Source organism: Podarcis vaucheri (assembly GCF_965113315.1).
Source record: "Podarcis vaucheri genome assembly, chromosome: 13".
Lineage (NCBI taxonomy): Eukaryota > Metazoa > Chordata > Lepidosauria > Squamata > Lacertidae > Podarcis > Podarcis vaucheri.
Window position 1 is genome coordinate 36883127 of NC_138751.1, and position 16099 is coordinate 36899225.

A 16099-nucleotide genomic window follows, 5' to 3' on the forward strand; every position below is an offset into this window, starting at 1 on the left:
TCAGGGATCAGCTGGTTACACAATTTATATTGTAAAGCATCCTGTGATCTTCAGGTGATAGAAATGTAATAAAGGGGGAAAGGAAGAGCGGGAAAGAAGTCAAATAACAACAACAACAACAACAACAACAAAAATAAAAATGCAAGCATCTAGGAAAAAATTAAGTGGCACAGGATGATTGATAGCAGCTGAAACCCTATATACACTTAACTGGGAGTAAAGGTAAAGGGACCCCTGACCATTAGGTCCAGTCGTGACCAACTCTGGGGTTGCGGCGCTCATCTTACTTTATTGGCCGAGGGAGCCGGCATACAGCTTCCAGGTCATGTGGCCAGCATGACTAAGCCACTTCTGGAGAAACCAGAGCAGCGCACTGAAAAGCCGTTTACCTTCCCGCCAGAGCGGTACCTATTTATCTACTTGCACTTTGAGGTGCTTTCCAACTGCTAGGTTGGCAGGAGCAGGGACCAAGCAACGGGAGCTCACCCCGTCGCGGGGATTCGAACCACCGACCTTCTGATCAGCAAGTCCTAGGCTCTGTGGTTTAACCCACAGTGCCGCCCGAGTCCCTTAACTGGGAGTAAGTTCTGTTAAAAACAATGGTGCTTACCCCTAAACAACAACAACAATTCTTCCCCAGCCACTCTGGCTGGCTTAAAGCACATACAAAAACATAGTAAAACATCAAGCATTAAAAACTTCCCGATACAATCGCAGTAAAGGAAGAATGGATACAAAAACTTATGCAGAAACGGCGAAACTTACCAGAAGACTAAGAAATCAAGATAACAAACTTTTTATAAAAGAATGGAAATGGTTTATTGAATATTTACAGATAAATTGTAAACAAAAACATGAGCAGGATCATTGTAATAACCTGCAGTTTTATAGGAGTGTGTATTTACAGTAGACAATTAAACGAGCAAATGTAAAATGAATTTGAATATGCAGAAGATCTTAAAAACTAGCCGCCTGAGAAACAGTTTCTATCCAAATGCGATTTTGGTTTTAAACGCAGTGTAAGGAGTCTCTATGGGAGTGTATTTTTAAAATGGGGTATCAGAGTTTTTAGGGAGCTAACCAGGTTGGGATAGCTGGGATAGCAGGCTTGTTGGTTTTGAATGTCTTACGTAGATATTTCCACACCCCCCCCAAATTTCGTTGTTCTATATGGGACAATGACAATAAAGATTATTGCATCGTATCGTAATACCCCACGTCCAGTGGGTTGTAAACTCCTGCCTTGCTGTTTCACATGGAATCCATGCTCCTCCTAACATAGGAGATGCAAGACGCACAATTCTCTTATGCCTCACCTGATCGCCTTGGATATTCCATACAAAGTTTCAGAAATGGTAGCCCTGGTGGGGCGGGGAAACCCTCTGCTGGTCTGGGGAGCCCTGGCAAATGCCTGATCTCCTTCTCCACACCTTGCTGTGTGCTCAGCACAGCACATGACGGTGTCTTGCACCTGGTGGCAATGACCCTGTTCCCCACCCTCAAGCAAAGTCCACAGGGCGGCGAACGAGATAAGACTTTGTCTGAGCGATCCGAGTCGTGCACAGGGCACTGGACTGCAAGGCAAGAGGATGGCAACATGGCGAAACCAAGCAGCAAGGCTCTTGACTTGCCTCTTCGCTGTTTACCGGGAGGTGAGTTTGCCGGATGCCGTGGGACTCATAGGACAGAGCTGGGAACATTGCTGGAAGAGGCAACCCCAAGGAGCTGTGGAAGGGAGGGAACCTTATCCATGAGGAAAGGCTCCGACTTTGGTTGCCGAGAGGTGAGACATGCCATAGAGAGAAGTTGTTATTCTTCTCCTCCAGTATTGCTGTGTGTCTCCCCCAATGGAACCGATGGGCAGTCAAATTTGGAACAAAAGAAAAGCAGTACCTCTTTCCCTGGCACATTAAGTGGTTTACGGAACTCCTTGCTACAAGATACAGTGGTGCCTCTTAGTTTAGATGGCCATGAAGGGGTTTTTTTTTTTGCAAATCCGGTCTGATTCAGCACTGCTGTTTTTATATTTCTGCGAATTAATTGTGTGAAGAGTGTAAGGTGGTGAGAGCTCTTTGACTGTTAAAGGCAGGGAAATAGATTTCCCCTTCCTAACCTGTCCTTTTAACATTCAGAAAGAAGTATGAAAAAGAAAAGGGGCATTGGTTTGTGTCAGGGAACTGACCTCAGAGGGAAAGGAGGTGATAGGGCTCCCAGAGACTGGGAGAGACTCAACAGCCAAAGCAGGGACCAGCAGGGGGAGCGCGGGGTCTCTGGAGGAGGATCTCAGGGATACTGAGAGAGATGCAGCAGCGCAGGCAGGAAGCAGGGGGGAGAAAGGGGTGAGAGACACGTCCAGTGAAAATAGTGGGGAGGTGTCAGAAGCAATTGCAGGGAGACCCATGCTTCGTCGGAAGCTGTCACGTCGTGAGTCCAGGAGACGTGTTTCCGTTAAGGAACTTCTTTGTTGGAGGCGTTTCCGCAAACAGCCACTGTCGGACTCTAACAGTGACTAGAGCAGACATGTCTGAGGAGCTCTGTCACACACAGAGGTTTGTGGGGCCGCACAAACTCTGAAGGGGCACCATTTTAAGCACAAGCAGCTAATCATCCCCTAATAGCAGTCCGACAGTCTCTGTACGCTGCCTGTGCAGGAGAAAGCATCATGAGCGACCCAGCCGGAGCAGGGGGAGGAGCTGATCCAAGCTTGGAAGAAAGATGCCGAGCATTGGAGGTCCAACTGGCGCTGCAGACGGCGAGGCTCGAGGAGAGGAGGGCTCAAGATGCAGACAAGAAGGGGAGAACCACTCAGTTCCCCAGAAAGGTACCAGGATTGGTGCAGAAGTTTGGGGGGGACCCCAAGGATTACCATGCCTTTAGGACTGAAATGCAATATGCCCTGAATGTCCAGTTTGATGAGTTCCCTGATGAGGAATCTCGAGTTGCTTTTGTAATTGGGCATCTTGAGAAGGGCGCGCGAGACTGGGTTCGACCCCTGATGGCAACGCACAACGATATCCTAAAGGACACTATGAAATTTTTTCGTGCAATGGATATCATGTTTTCCAGCGACGTTGAGGAAGGGGCGGTGCGCAGACAGTTAATGGCTTGCAAGCAGGGAAGCAGATCTGTCCGTGAGTACTGGACTGAATTTACCATGCTGATTCACAGATTGGGGTGGGATTTATCGGCAGCACCCATTCAGATGCTATTTGAAGAAGGTCTTTCTTCAGCTGTGAAAGACGAGCTGGCCAGGAGCCCCAGGGCGGTGTCTATGGATCAGCTGACCAAATCTGCGCTGACCATTGGAGCGCGCCAGGAGGCAAGAGCCTTGGAGAGGCGGGAAGGGAGAGGGGAACGTTGGAAGGAGTTACGCATTCCAGACATTCCTGAGCCAGCTTTCCCGCCGGCAGAGCCGATGGAAATCGGAACAGCCCGCGCGCGCGCAGTTTCAAAGCCCAGTGAGGGGGCGAAGAAGGAGGGAAAGGGAGCCCGGAAATGCTATCTCTGCCAACAGCCAGGCCACTTTGCCAGAGTCTGCCCCCAGAGGAAGGAATGGCAAGGGATGGTGGGAACTGTTGAGGGGGAAGAGCAGGGAGAAACGGAGCAGGTAAAAGCCAACGCCTGGTTGCCATCAGGGCACTGCAGCCAGGCCAAAGAGCAGTGAAAGTGCCCCTTCCCCAAGTGCCAGTGCCAGAAGCTCCTCGACCGGCTCTAGTGATTGAAGTGTCGCTAGAGCTGCAAAATGGACACCCCTTAAAAATAAAGGCACTGTTGGACTCAGGCAGCTCCTGCAATTTTATGAGCAAGGAGTTTGCTGCTGAACACCAGATACAGACTATCCCTTTAAGCAACCCCCTGCAGGTGACCACGATCGATGGCAGGGAACTGTTGGGAGGAGGAGTCAGCTTGCAGACCATCCCAATGATAATGAGGGTGGCAAGGCACACAGAACTGATAGCGTTTAATGTGGCCACCTTGGGAGGTGCTCCCATTATTTTGGGAATGAGCTGGCTAGCCCTACATGATCCGCTGGTGGGCTGGCATCAAAGAGTGGTTTCCTTCGGTTCCGCACATTGCTTAGAACACTGCAGGGGGGAAAAGGGGTCAGCAGGGGCCCAAGCCACCCTGGCAGGGACTGAAGTAGTGGAGAAGGGGAAGGTGCCACCACAGTATGCTGATCTCAGCGACGTGTTCAGCGAGAAGGAAGCTGACCAACTACCTCCGCATAGACCCTTTGATTGCCAGATCAATTTACTCCCTGGAGCACAGCTTCCTGTAGGCAAGTTGTATGCCATGTCAGACAGGGAAATGCAGGAGTTGCGAGCGTTCATTGACAAGAACCTGAAGAGGGGCTTCATCAGAGAGTCCAAGGCAGCGGGGGGTAGCCCAGTGTTTTTTGTGGACAAAAAAAACACGGACAAGCCGAGGCTGGTATGTGACTTTCGGGCCTTAAATGCAGTGACAGAGCCGGCGGCTTTTCCTATGCCCAGGATTGATGATATTTTGACCAGGGTGCGGAAGGGAAAGATTTTTACAAAGCTGGACCTAAGGGGGGCGTACAACCTGATACGTATAAGGAAAGGGGATGAATGGAAGACCACCATGTTCACCCCTTTGGGGGCATTTGAATACTTAGTTATGCCTTTTGGATTACAAACAGGCTCCGCGTGTTTTCAAGCTTTCATGAACCACGTACTGGGGCCTTTGCTCTACAAGAATTGCGTGGCCTTCTTAGATGACGTGTTGGTGTATTCGGAGAATGAGGAGCAACATGTGAGAGACGTCAGAGAAGTGTTGAGCAGGCTGCAAGCCAACCGACTGTGGGTGAAACTGGAGAAGTGTCAGTTTCATACCAAGGAGGTGGAATTCCTGGGGTACCGCTTGTCAGACAAAGGGTTGGCCATGGACCCCGGCAAGGTTCAAGCGGTGCTGGAATGGAAAACACCCAAGACCAAGAAGGATGTGCAGAGGTTCCTAGGGTTTGGAAACTTTTATCGTAAGTTCATCCGCAACTTCGCCCACCTGACGGCGCCCATCACGGACTGTCTCAGCAGCAAAAAGAAGTTTGTTTGGACGGGGGAGGCGGAGCGAGCGTTTGAGGAACTGAAAAGGGCCTTCGCCTCTGGCGAACAACTTCTACATGTGGATTTACAAAAAAAGCTGAGGGTCGAAACAGACGCGTCGGACCGAGCCATAGGGGCGGTGCTTCTTCTGCAGCCGGGGAAGGAGGGGTCGGAGTGGCGACCGTGTGCCTTCTTTTCGCGGAAGCTGAACAAGTCTGAGAGGAACTACACGGTGTACGACCGGGAACTTCTTGCAATTTATGAGGCCTTCCGGAGATGGAGGCACCTACTAATTGGTGCACAACAGAAGGTGCAAGTGTGCACGGACCATAAGAATCTAGAGTATTGGAGAACTGCGCGAGTGCTCAACCAACGGCAGTTGAGATGGGCCCAGGAGTTCTCCAAATTTAACTTTGAGATTTGTTACGTACCAGGCCCGGAGAACGTTAGGGCGGACGCTCTCTCACGCAAACCTGAATATTTGGAGGGAGAGGGTGTACCCGAAGAGACCCATGTCATTCCCGAGGACCGCTGGGTGTGTGGGGCGGCATTGGTGGGGCAAAGGGAACTGGTAGAGGGAACGGGGCAGGATGTATACGCCCAGGACAAACTCAGGAGTCTTAGGAGGGAGGGAGACAAACCCGGGGGTTTTGAGGAGAGAAATGGGGCGTTGTACTACAAGGGAGCGTTATACATACCTGAAGGGGAATTGAGGGAAAAGGTACTCAAGCAACTGCACGATAACCCCACAGCAGGGCATTTTGGGCAACACAAAACCATGTGGCTGGTTACCAGGGAATTCTGGTGGCCCAAGGTCAGGGAAGATGTGCGTGAATATGTGAGAGGGTGTGACCGTTGCCAACGAGCCAAGGGGGAGAGGCGGGCACCGGCAGGTTTATTAGAACCACTACCCACGCCGGAAAGACCGTGGGAGGCAGTGGCAATAGATTTTATGACTGATTTGCCCAGGTCCAAAGGGAAAACAGCCATTATGGTGGTGGTAGATCTGTTAACCAAGATGGCACACTTTATAGCCTGCTCACATGCGGTCACAGCAGAAGAAACCGCCAAATTGTTTGTGGAAAATGTGTTTAGGTTGCATGGCGCCCCCTTGAGGGTGGTTTCGGACCGAGGGAAACAATTTACTTCCAGGTTCTGGAGGAAGCTCATGAGCTTACTGCATGTAGAGGTTAATTTCTCTACTGCCCGTCATCCAGAAACCAACGGGCAGGCGGAAAGAGCTAATGGTGTCCTCCAGCAATATTTGAGGTGTTATGTTAATGACAGAGAGAATGATTGGGTGGAGAAGCTGGCGTTGGCAGAATTTGCCTACAACAATGCAGAGAACGTGTCCACGGGAATGAGCCCTTTTTTGGCCAATCACGGGTGTCATCCCCGAGCCTTCCCAGGGGGGGAGGGGGAGAACTGGAGCGTTCCAGCAGCAGAACAGTTCGTTGAAGAAATGGAAGCGATCCATCGCCAACTCCAACTTAATTTAAACCGGGCGAAGGAGGAATATAAGAGGCAGGCAGACAAAACCAGAAGGGAAGGGGAAAGCCTTAGGGTGGGAGACCAGGTGTGGCTGTCCACCCAAGGGTTACCATTTAAAGGAGGTTGTAAGAAGTTAAGACCCAAAAGACTGGGCCCATTTGAAGTCACGCAACAGGTCAACCCAGTGGCTTTCAGACTCCGGTTACCGAACCACATGAAGTTGCACCCAGTGTTCCACAGATCGTTGCTGTCACCGTATATAGGGGACAGAGAGGGGAGGGTCAATAGGGGACCAGCGATGGAGGAAAAAGAACACAGCTACCATGCAGCGGAGATCCTAGATTCCAGGTGGAAAGGAGAGCAAGTAGAGTATTTGGTAATGTGGGAAGGGGAACCGGAGTCGGAAAACACCTGGGTCAGAGCAGAGGATGTAGATGACGAGGTTCTAATTGAAACTTTTCATCAGAGATTCCCTCGAAAACCCCAGCCAGTGGCGAGGTTCCGGAGGGAATACTTCGCCACCACAGACGAAGAAGAGGAGTTGGAGGGGTTCTCTGATTCCGAGGTGGAGGAGGATTCAGCGAGTCGGAACAAAGACCGATGGAGGGAGATGTTCGAGACGTCGGAAGATGAAGAGGATTCGTTTCGGGGTTTCAGCTCCTCACCGCCCAGAGGAGAGGGAGGGGGCGGGGGGGAAGGGGGCCCTGGAGGGGAGGTGGATGTCAGGGAACTGACCTCAGAGGGAAAGGAGGTGATAGGGCTCCCAGAGACTGGGAGAGACTCAACAGCCAAAGCAGGGACCAGCAGGGGGAGCGCGGGGTCTCTGGAGGAGGATCTCAGGGATACTGAGAGAGATGCAGCAGCGCAGGCAGGAAGCAGGGGGGAGAAAGGGGTGAGAGACACGTCCAGTGAAAATAGTGGGGAGGTGTCAGAAGCAATTGCAGGGAGACCCATGCTTCGTCGGAAGCTGTCACGTCGTGAGTCCAGGAGACGTGTTTCCGTTAAGGAACTTCTTTGTTGGAGGCGTTTCCGCAAACAGCCACTGTCGGACTCTAACAGTGACTAGAGCAGACATGTCTGAGGAGCTCTGTCACACACAGAGGTTTGTGGGGCCGCACAAACTCTGAAGGGGCACCATTTTAAGCACAAGCAGCTAATCATCCCCTAATAGTTTGCAATACATGATTGAATGGCAGTCTGCAACTGAGGGAGGGTAGGGAATCTCCATCCTTAGAAATAGTTCAGAAGGGGATAGGCAAGTTTTACTGATGCTGAAATGAATACTTTCCCTATTTGCCCTGTATTTTTTTTCTGTGAGAAAGTTTGAATTAATTATTTAAATTTGGCAGGGGGTGTTGGATGGCAAATGCTGGCTTCAAAATTTAGGCTCATGTTCCCTCACAATACTTTTGATTTTGTCAGGTTTCAAATATGAAATCTCGTGGGCTGTCAAATACTAAGTATTATCATTGCATGTGATCTATCAATTACTGAGAGGGGGCAGTCTTGTCGCCTGGGCAGCCAGACCCTCCAAGTGCCCTGATTTCACAGGAATAGCCCCCGAATTACAGAAACTGTTCCGGTTTCTGATTTGTTTCCAGATTGTCCTTTTTGAAGCATGTTCCCATTTTCCTTTGAGAAATATTGGAGGGGATGCAATACAATGGCCATTGTCTCTCATGACAGACAGATGCCAACAAGAATGAACCAATTACAGATATAAAACTAGTGGAAATAATTGCATCTATACAAACAAGGGAAAAAATACATGTAAAATGATTAATTTTATCAATTTACATACGCTCAACAACGTTGCGAAAGAGACTAGATGGCTCAACAACTAATCCGATTAAACATGTGCAAGTGTCAGCACTTGGTCTGAAGGAATTGGTGTCAAAATTTGCGACGGAAAAGGAGATGGGCCCCAAACTGAAACTTTTAAGACACTTACATTTTTTAATTACAATTCACAAGGTTGTTCAAAATAATTAGTGAGCTGTAAAACATTTTCTTTTCTATTTGAGAAAGGTGACCAAAGATGGTCGTATTCCTTATCCTCGCAATTAAAATAAAGTTAGCAGTTTTGAGTCCTTTTCCATTTCCCCCCTAAAAGGAACCTGTTTTTGAATATGGAAGTTAGCAATTTTCCTTTTTTCTTTTTGCGGGGAGTGCAAGCAGTGCACAGGGCACAGAATAGCCTGCCACCATCACTCAGGGGCATAGAAAGGGAGGTGGTCCGCTCTGAGTGTCATCTGGGGGGTGACAAAATCCCCCCATGGCAGATCGCGCCACTGCACCATGATCAGACCCCCCACTAGGAGGATCATGCTGCCGCGCAGAAATCGGATCCCTGCCGAAAGGATCGCCCCGCCCCTTGGGCGGATCGCCCCGCCCCCGGGTGCACATCATGTGACCACTCTGGGTACCCAAGCAGCTAGCTCTGCCACTGCCATCACTTACTAACCTCCCATCTTCCCATGCCATTTGCCAGGGCTGATGGGAGCTGTGTAATAACTGCTGCCAGGCCATGGGCTCCCCATCTCTGGCATTCCTGCTTCCCCTCCCATGTTTAATCTACACAACAACCCTGTGAGGTAGGTTAGGCAGAGAGAGGGTGACTAAATCACCCAGTGGCTGAGTGGGTATGTGAACCTGGTTCTGCCCAGGGCATCACTCTAAGCCAGGGGTCAACAAACTTTTTCAGCAGGGGGCCCTGGGGATTGGACTATATTTTGAAGGGAAAAAAGAATGAATTCCTATGTCCCACAAATAACCCAGAGATGCGTTTTAAATAGAAGCACACATTCTACTCATGTAAAAACACACTGATTCCCGGACCGTCCGTGGGCCAGATTGAGAAGGCGATTGGGCCGGATCCAGCCCCCGGGCCTTAGTTTGCCTACCCATCCTCTAAGCACTACACCCCTCCAGTGTCTCATGAACATTTAGTCAGACTCTCACCGAGACTGTTTGGTGCACAAAGCATCCCTGAACTCTTGGTCCCATGGTCCCCTAAGCTTCTTGCAGTATGGCAGGCATTCACACCAAGACTTCCAGTTCCTCTTTGGAATAAACCAGGAGTGGCTTCTGAGCATGGCATTGACCCTAGGTGGGAAATTTGTAAGCAAATATTTTGTCACTCGGCCTCATTTCTTCCTTGCTTGCCAACTAAAGGTGTGTTTATCAAGCAGATGGATAGAAAAGCAACATATTTTCCATTAATATTCCATCATTAGAGGAAGACAAGGGAAGCAGAAGTGGATTTGCTGCGAGACCAGCTGATTATAAGAACTTCACAACTTTGGAAACTACCGTATTTTTCTGTGTATAAGACTATGCTTTTTGCTAAAAAAAAAGTTAGGCAAAAATTGGGTGTTGTCTCACACAAGGATAGTGAATGCAGAGGGGGGACGTGCGATTAGTGGCAGCAGCATCAGAAGATTGGCAGCGGTGATTGGGCGGTTGATTGGTGGCTGCGGCAAGGCCTGCTGGTGATTGGATGTGGCTGCGGCAATTGGGCAGGCGATTGGCAGCTGTGAAAAGTGAGCGGGTGGGCTGTTGGTGGAGGTGAGCAGGCAGACAATTGGCGGCTGCAGTGAGGTGTGCAATCGGCAGTGGCTGTGGCAAGCGATCGGCAGTGGTGGGCAGGCGGGTGAGCGATTGACGGAAGTGACCTCCCCCACCCCCACCCAAAGCTAAACAACTTAATTTCTTAATTTTGGGTTAAAAAAAATAGGAGTCGTCTTATACGTGGGGGCACCTTATACACAGAAAAATACGGTAGTGCCCAAATTTGCTTTTTCCTCCTCCGTCCCCAACCCTCTTCCTTTCGTGTTGTGTTTTTAGCTCAAGATAGGGAACTTGGTTTTTTAAATAATTGGTCCACAACCTTCACTGGCAACTCTTTCTTTTGGTGAAGATCAAGATAAAAATATCTCACTGAAGGAAGGGTGGGATATAAACTAAATAAATAAATGCACTTTAAATAAAGACATATTTCTTTCCAGTCGTTCACTTCCAGATTCGTTCTCTTTCTAGGTTTCGACGTTCAAAGGAGAAGGAGACTGTTTGGATTACTCGTAAGTTACAGCTCCAGCTTCTTCCTCTGGCCTGTTCTCCTGTACTGAATATGCTAGAAGGACTTGCTCAGACCTTAAATGGACGAGCGTCCAACCTGGACGTGGGAAAATTGGGTAGATAAAAAAATTGGGTAGAAATTGGTGCAACGCGGGTGGCGCTGTGGGTTAAACCACAGAGCCTAGGGCTTGACGATCAGAAGGTCGGCGGTTCGAATCCCCACAATGGGGTGAGCTCCCGTTGCTCGGTCCCTGCTCCTGCCAACCTAGCAGTTCGAAAGCACGTCAAAGTGCAAGTAGATAAATAGGTACCGCTCCAGAGGGAAGGTAAGCAGCATTTCTGTGTGCTGCTCTGGTTCACCAGAAGCGGCTTAGTCATGCTGGCCACATGACCCGGAAGCTGTACGCCGGCTCCCTCAGCCAATAAAGCGAGGTGAGCGCCGCAACCCCAGAGTTGGTCACGACTGGACCTAATGGTCAGGGGTCCCTTTACCTTTAAGACAACAGGGGTGGAGGTGAGGAAAACCCAAGCCAAAAAAACTAGGCTTGAGAAGAAATCCAGACCCTCTCCAGGGTTTCCTTCCCCAGCTCTCGCTGCTGAGAGCTAGAAACTTGCATGCAAAGTTTGAGCCTGGAAACGTGCATGCAAAACACATGTTGTGCCACTGAGATGCAGCCTCTACCCACAAAGTTAGGGAAAATCCAGGCGCAGCTGGTAGGGAGGAGTGGTGGGCAAAGCGAGAGCGGCCTTTTCCTGTTTTATTATTATTTATTACTAACGTTCTACAATGTGGTTTTAATGGGGTACACCGCCCTGGGATCTATTGATAAAGGGTGGTATATTAAACAGAAATAATAATAATAATAATAATAATAATAATAATAATAATAATAATAACAACAACAACAACAACAACAACAACAACAACAACAACAACAACAACAGCTTTTGTTTTTCTAAACCTTTGCCTCTCTCCTTCTTCAAGGTGTATAGGCAGCTACTGCACCTGCATTGAATGGAAAATGCCTGGCTGGTCCATGTACGTATGGAGCGAGTGTGGGATCCCCTCCCTGGAGAGTGGATTAGGTGGCGGAATCACTGCTTGTGAATTGGCAGGAGAAGACTTTGGTTTGTCCCTGATCACACCAGTGTTGGGACTAGTCCATTATCAGATCGATGGACTGGAGGATTGCGTTTGTGTGCTGCCAGGGGTCGGGAACCAAATGTGGTCCAGGCTATGCCCCCTTCCCAGCCACACCCCCTCTCCCGAAGCCACACCCAGTGCTGGATTTACATATAAGCTAAACAAGTTATAGCTTAGGGCCTCACTCTCTTGGGCCCCCCCAAAAAAAATTAAAGAAAAAATACATAATGGGTCCCGTCTGCCAGTCTGCTCCCTAAAATATCACTGGTTTGCTCATTTCTATATATAGGGTGCCTACATTCTGCTATTTATAATTATTAGTAGTTTGCATCATATATTTACACCTATTATTATTTCATGTTATGGCAAGTTTCTAGAGACTAGATTATGAGTCTTTGTAAACTGTGTTTCTAAAGGAACTTTTGTTATTGCCAAATGCCAACGTGTTTGCATTGTTAAGTTTGTTATGAATAAAAAATCATTCTAAGTCAGAGCTTAATAATTATTTCACTATTAATATACTTCTTCTTAATTGTATTTCAGTTCATTAATTACTTTGATAAAATAAGTATTTTGTTATGTGCAAATGGCTTTAGATACCTATGTGGTCCAAAAATTACCATGTAGCATATATTCAACACACAAAAAAGTGACAATTTGTTGTTGACAAAGGACAGCTGGACATATAAAGGGCCCCATTACCTTCAGTAGCTTAGGGCCTCATCAAACCTAAATCTAGCCCTGGCCATGTGCCCGTCTGCATTATATAACAATTCCTTAAGCCTTCCTTAAAAACATTAAAAATCACGAGTATTGTACACTGAAAGGGTCTCATTCCTCTCGGCAATTGTGCTGCCACATTCTGCCCTCTCTGCTGCTTCCAGATCAAGCATGAGGGAAGCCCCACAGAGAGTGCATTGCAGTAGTCTAATCTTCCATTGCTATGCACATTTTCTTTGGGGGGGCAAGCATTTTATTCCTGATACAATGCATATTTGTATGCTCAACTTGCGGGGAGTGGGGGGCTGAGAGAAAAACAATGCCCTGGAGCAGAATGCAGCCTACAGAAGGAATGTCTTCTTGGTGGTGGGTTTCAGATATTCTGTATTAGCAGCATGATAAAAGATAAGGGCGCGGGTGGCGCTGTAGGTTAAACCACAGAGCTTAGGGCTTGCCGATCAGAAGGTTGGCGGTTTGAATCCCTGTGACGGGGTGAGCTCCCGTTGCTCGGTCCCTGCCCCTGCCAACCTAGCAGTTCGAAAGACGTCAAAGTGCAAGTAGATAAATAGGTACCGCTCCGGTGGGAAGGCAAATGGCGTTTCCATGCGCTGCTCTGGTTCGCCAGAGGCTGCTTAGTCATGCTGGCCACATGACCCGGAAGCTGTACACTGGCTCCCTCGGCCAGTAAAGCGAGATGAGCGCCGCAACCCCAGAGTCGTCCGTGACTGGACCTAATGGTCAGGGGTCCCTTTAACTTTTTTAAAGTTGATGGGGTTTGGTAGATCCAGGAGCTAGACTTATGCTATGCCTCTCCTTTGTCTCCATGCAGAGGTCTTGTCTCTGTCATTGGGATCGGCGTGGGCGTGAGCTGCCTGACGGTGCTTTTTAAGTGTTGCTGTGCAATTTGCAAAGACCCGGAGGAGACTGACCGAGATGAAGTGGCAATACACATGCCCACCTTGCCGCCTGCCTTTGCCCCACCTGTGCCCACAGCTCCTCCACAGCAAGAGAGCATGGATCCTCCTCCCTACAGTGAGGTAACCATCTCATGTGACTCTTTCTTCTGCTCGTGAGATACGGCAGGTATTCCTGCAATGACGACAGCTAGCCTGCTTCCGGTGAGCTTCATAGTGGTGTTGAAGAGGGAGTTCCACCGCTTTGTGGTGGGGAGCTTCACAACATTTGTCAATCTAGTATAGCCTGCACTGACAGGCAACAGTTCTCCGTGGCCTCAGGCAGGGTCCTTTCCCACCATCTGCCGCCTTCATTTACATGGAGGCACCAGAGATGGAGCCTGAGGCTTTCTGCAGGCAAAGCACGGTGTTCGTCCACTGAGTCCCTCCTGGCTGGAACTCACTTTTTGCAGATGGCCGTTGTCTTCTGTGAAAGCCACATCTGCCTTAAGGAGGAGGTGGGGTTGTGGGCTTCGCGGCCCCTCCACCTGCCCAGGGGGTGGGAAGCCAGTCCCTGCATGACTGGGGGATTCCCAGCTGCGTCACCCCCTAGCTGGCCAATCGGGTTGGTCTGGGGGTGTGGCCTGGCCCTTAAAGGCAGGGCACAGGTGGGGGATCTCCTTCTCTGTCCGCCCACCAGCTGCTCCGGTTTCCCCACCCTCCTGCCCTCTAAGGTTTGCTTTCTTTGACCTTGGTTGGTCGCCGCTGGGGGCACGTGGTAGGAATTTTTCCACTTGGCAAATTGGCACCAGCCACTTGGATTTCGCCTACCTCGTAGCAAATCGTCACAACTTTCTGGGTATTGGCGGTTAGGCATTGGTATAGTTCTGTAGCTGGAAGAGGGGAGGTAGCACCATCCCCTGCCCCGCATATTGAAGGGTAGTCCGATAAAGGATTCAGGGGGGCGTTGCCCTGACTGAAGCCTAGGAAGTTAGGGCCTAAGGCACGCCCCCTATCGGTGACCCTGGGGGAGTTCCTAGTTGATGTGCATCAGCAGGACTCCCCCGACTGGTGGTTAACCCTTCCCGGACTTCAAGCAGACGGGCTGGAGTCAGATGTAGTCAGTTAGGTCCAATGCCTAAGCCAATACCGCTCATCACCGGTAATCAATAAAGTTGTGACCATTTTTTAACCCACTAACCTTAATAATTGTGTCATTATTTCCACCTGGGGGGGTCGGGAAGTCGCCACACAACCTTCTTACCACCCTGGAGAAAATCTCCTTCCCTTTTCATTCCCGATGGTTGGGTAGGGTAGATGTGTGGGTTTAAGAGCCCCCCCCCCGCCCGAATTCTTCGTGTTTTGACATTGACACCGTTCCTATCATTCTCTCCAGGTTGCTTGGAAGCTACCCTGCTACCCAACTCCTGAGGGACAGCCGCCTGCTTATGACAACATAGCTCTGGATATCTCCGAGCCTCCTGCATACATAACTGAAAGATGACAGCTGAAGAGAGCCGTGTTTCTGCTGCTATTACAACCAGAACTGTGAGAAGAACATAAAAATAATAATAATGGGTGGATCGATCGAGGCTCGCATTCCCTTCCCAGTCTGCAAGGTGTCCTTATGAAGCACAAAAGCGGGGAATATAGATGATGGCCTTTCCCTTCCACAAACATTTGGTATTCACAGATATACTGCCTCATGAAGGTTCCATTAGGCATTATGCTGAATAGTTGTTGACAGATCTGTGCTTTATTATTACTTTGCCTAATCCCTGTTAAAAATCTGCCTGAGCTTGTGGCTACCTTCACATCTTGTGGGACTTATTCCAGTGTTTCCCAACCGGTGTTCCGCGGCACACTAGTGTGCCGCGGAACGTTGCCTTGTGTTCCGTGGGAGGGAGGCGGGCGAGTCGGGCGGCGAGAGGTGGGGCGGCGGCGGCGAGCACACACGGGGCGGCGAGCGAGCTCCCTCCCACATCCCATCGCCGCTCGCTTCGGCCGGCCTACTGGAGGAAGGCGCGAAAACCTCGCGCATGCGCAGGCCTTCCGCCTGCGACAGCCCAGTAGGCCGGCCAAAGCGAGCGGCGATAGGATGTGGGAGGGAGCTCGCTCGCCGCCCCGCGTGTGCTTGCCGCCCGACTCGCCCGCCTCCCTCCCACGGCACACCAGCCTACCTCCGTGGGAGGGAGGCGGGCGAGTCGGGCGGCGAGAGGTGGGGCGGCGGCGGCGAGCACACACGGGGCGGCGAGCGAGCTCCCTCCCATATCCCATCGCCGCTTGCTTTGGCCGGCCTACTGGAGGAAGGCGCGAAAACCTCGCGCATGCGCAGGCCTTCCGCCTGCGACAGCCCAGTAGGCCGGCCAAAGCGAGCGGCGATAGGATGTGGGAGGGAGCTCGCTCGCCGCCCCGCGTGTGCTTGCCGCCCGACTCGCCCGCCTCCCTCCCACGGCACACCAGCCTACCTCCGTGGGAGGGAGGCGGGCGAGTCGGGCGGCGAGAGGCGGGGCAGCGGCGGCGAGGAGAGGCCGCCCAGCGCGGGGCTCTCGCCGTCTGCCTGCCTGGCTGCCTGCGAGCTCAGCAGGCAGCGTTTCCGTCCGCAGCGCCCGCCTCGCGGCTCTCATTCCCTGCCCCTGCCAAAGCTCACCCAGCCAAGCCGCGCTCTCCTTCCTGCCTCGCTTTGCTGCCTCCTCCCCCCCCCCACCCCC

General features: G+C 50.6%; 1 protein-coding gene across 1 annotated transcript; it reads left to right on the forward strand.

Annotated features, from left to right (window-relative positions):
* The first annotated feature begins 322 nt into the window (after window positions 1-322).
* Window positions 323-15217, forward strand: TMEM92 (transmembrane protein 92). The gene is made up of 5 exons (XM_082194568.1): window positions 323-1652; window positions 10593-10633; window positions 11617-11670; window positions 13325-13532; window positions 14785-15217. Exons 1-5 carry the CDS (start codon window positions 1590-1592, stop codon window positions 14890-14892), a joined length of 474 nt encoding a protein of 157 aa, XP_082050694.1. The 5' UTR covers window positions 323-1589; the 3' UTR covers window positions 14893-15217.
* The last annotated feature ends 882 nt before the right edge of the window (window positions 15218-16099 follow it).

What these genes read in the sequence shown, in the direction of transcription:
- TMEM92 (XM_082194568.1), top strand. Translation starts at nt 1,590, where the DNA reads ATGGCAACATGGCGAAACCAAGCAGCAAGGCTCTTGACTTGCCTCTTC. An exon ending in TCTTCGCTGTTTACCGGGAG is followed by an intron (nt 1,653 to 10,592) that starts GTGAGTTTGCCG and finishes TTCTCTTTCTAG; the next exon opens with GTTTCGACGTTCAAAGGAGA. An exon ending in AAAATGCCTGGCTGGTCCAT is followed by an intron (nt 11,671 to 13,324) that starts GTACGTATGGAG and finishes GTCTCCATGCAG; the next exon opens with AGGTCTTGTCTCTGTCATTG.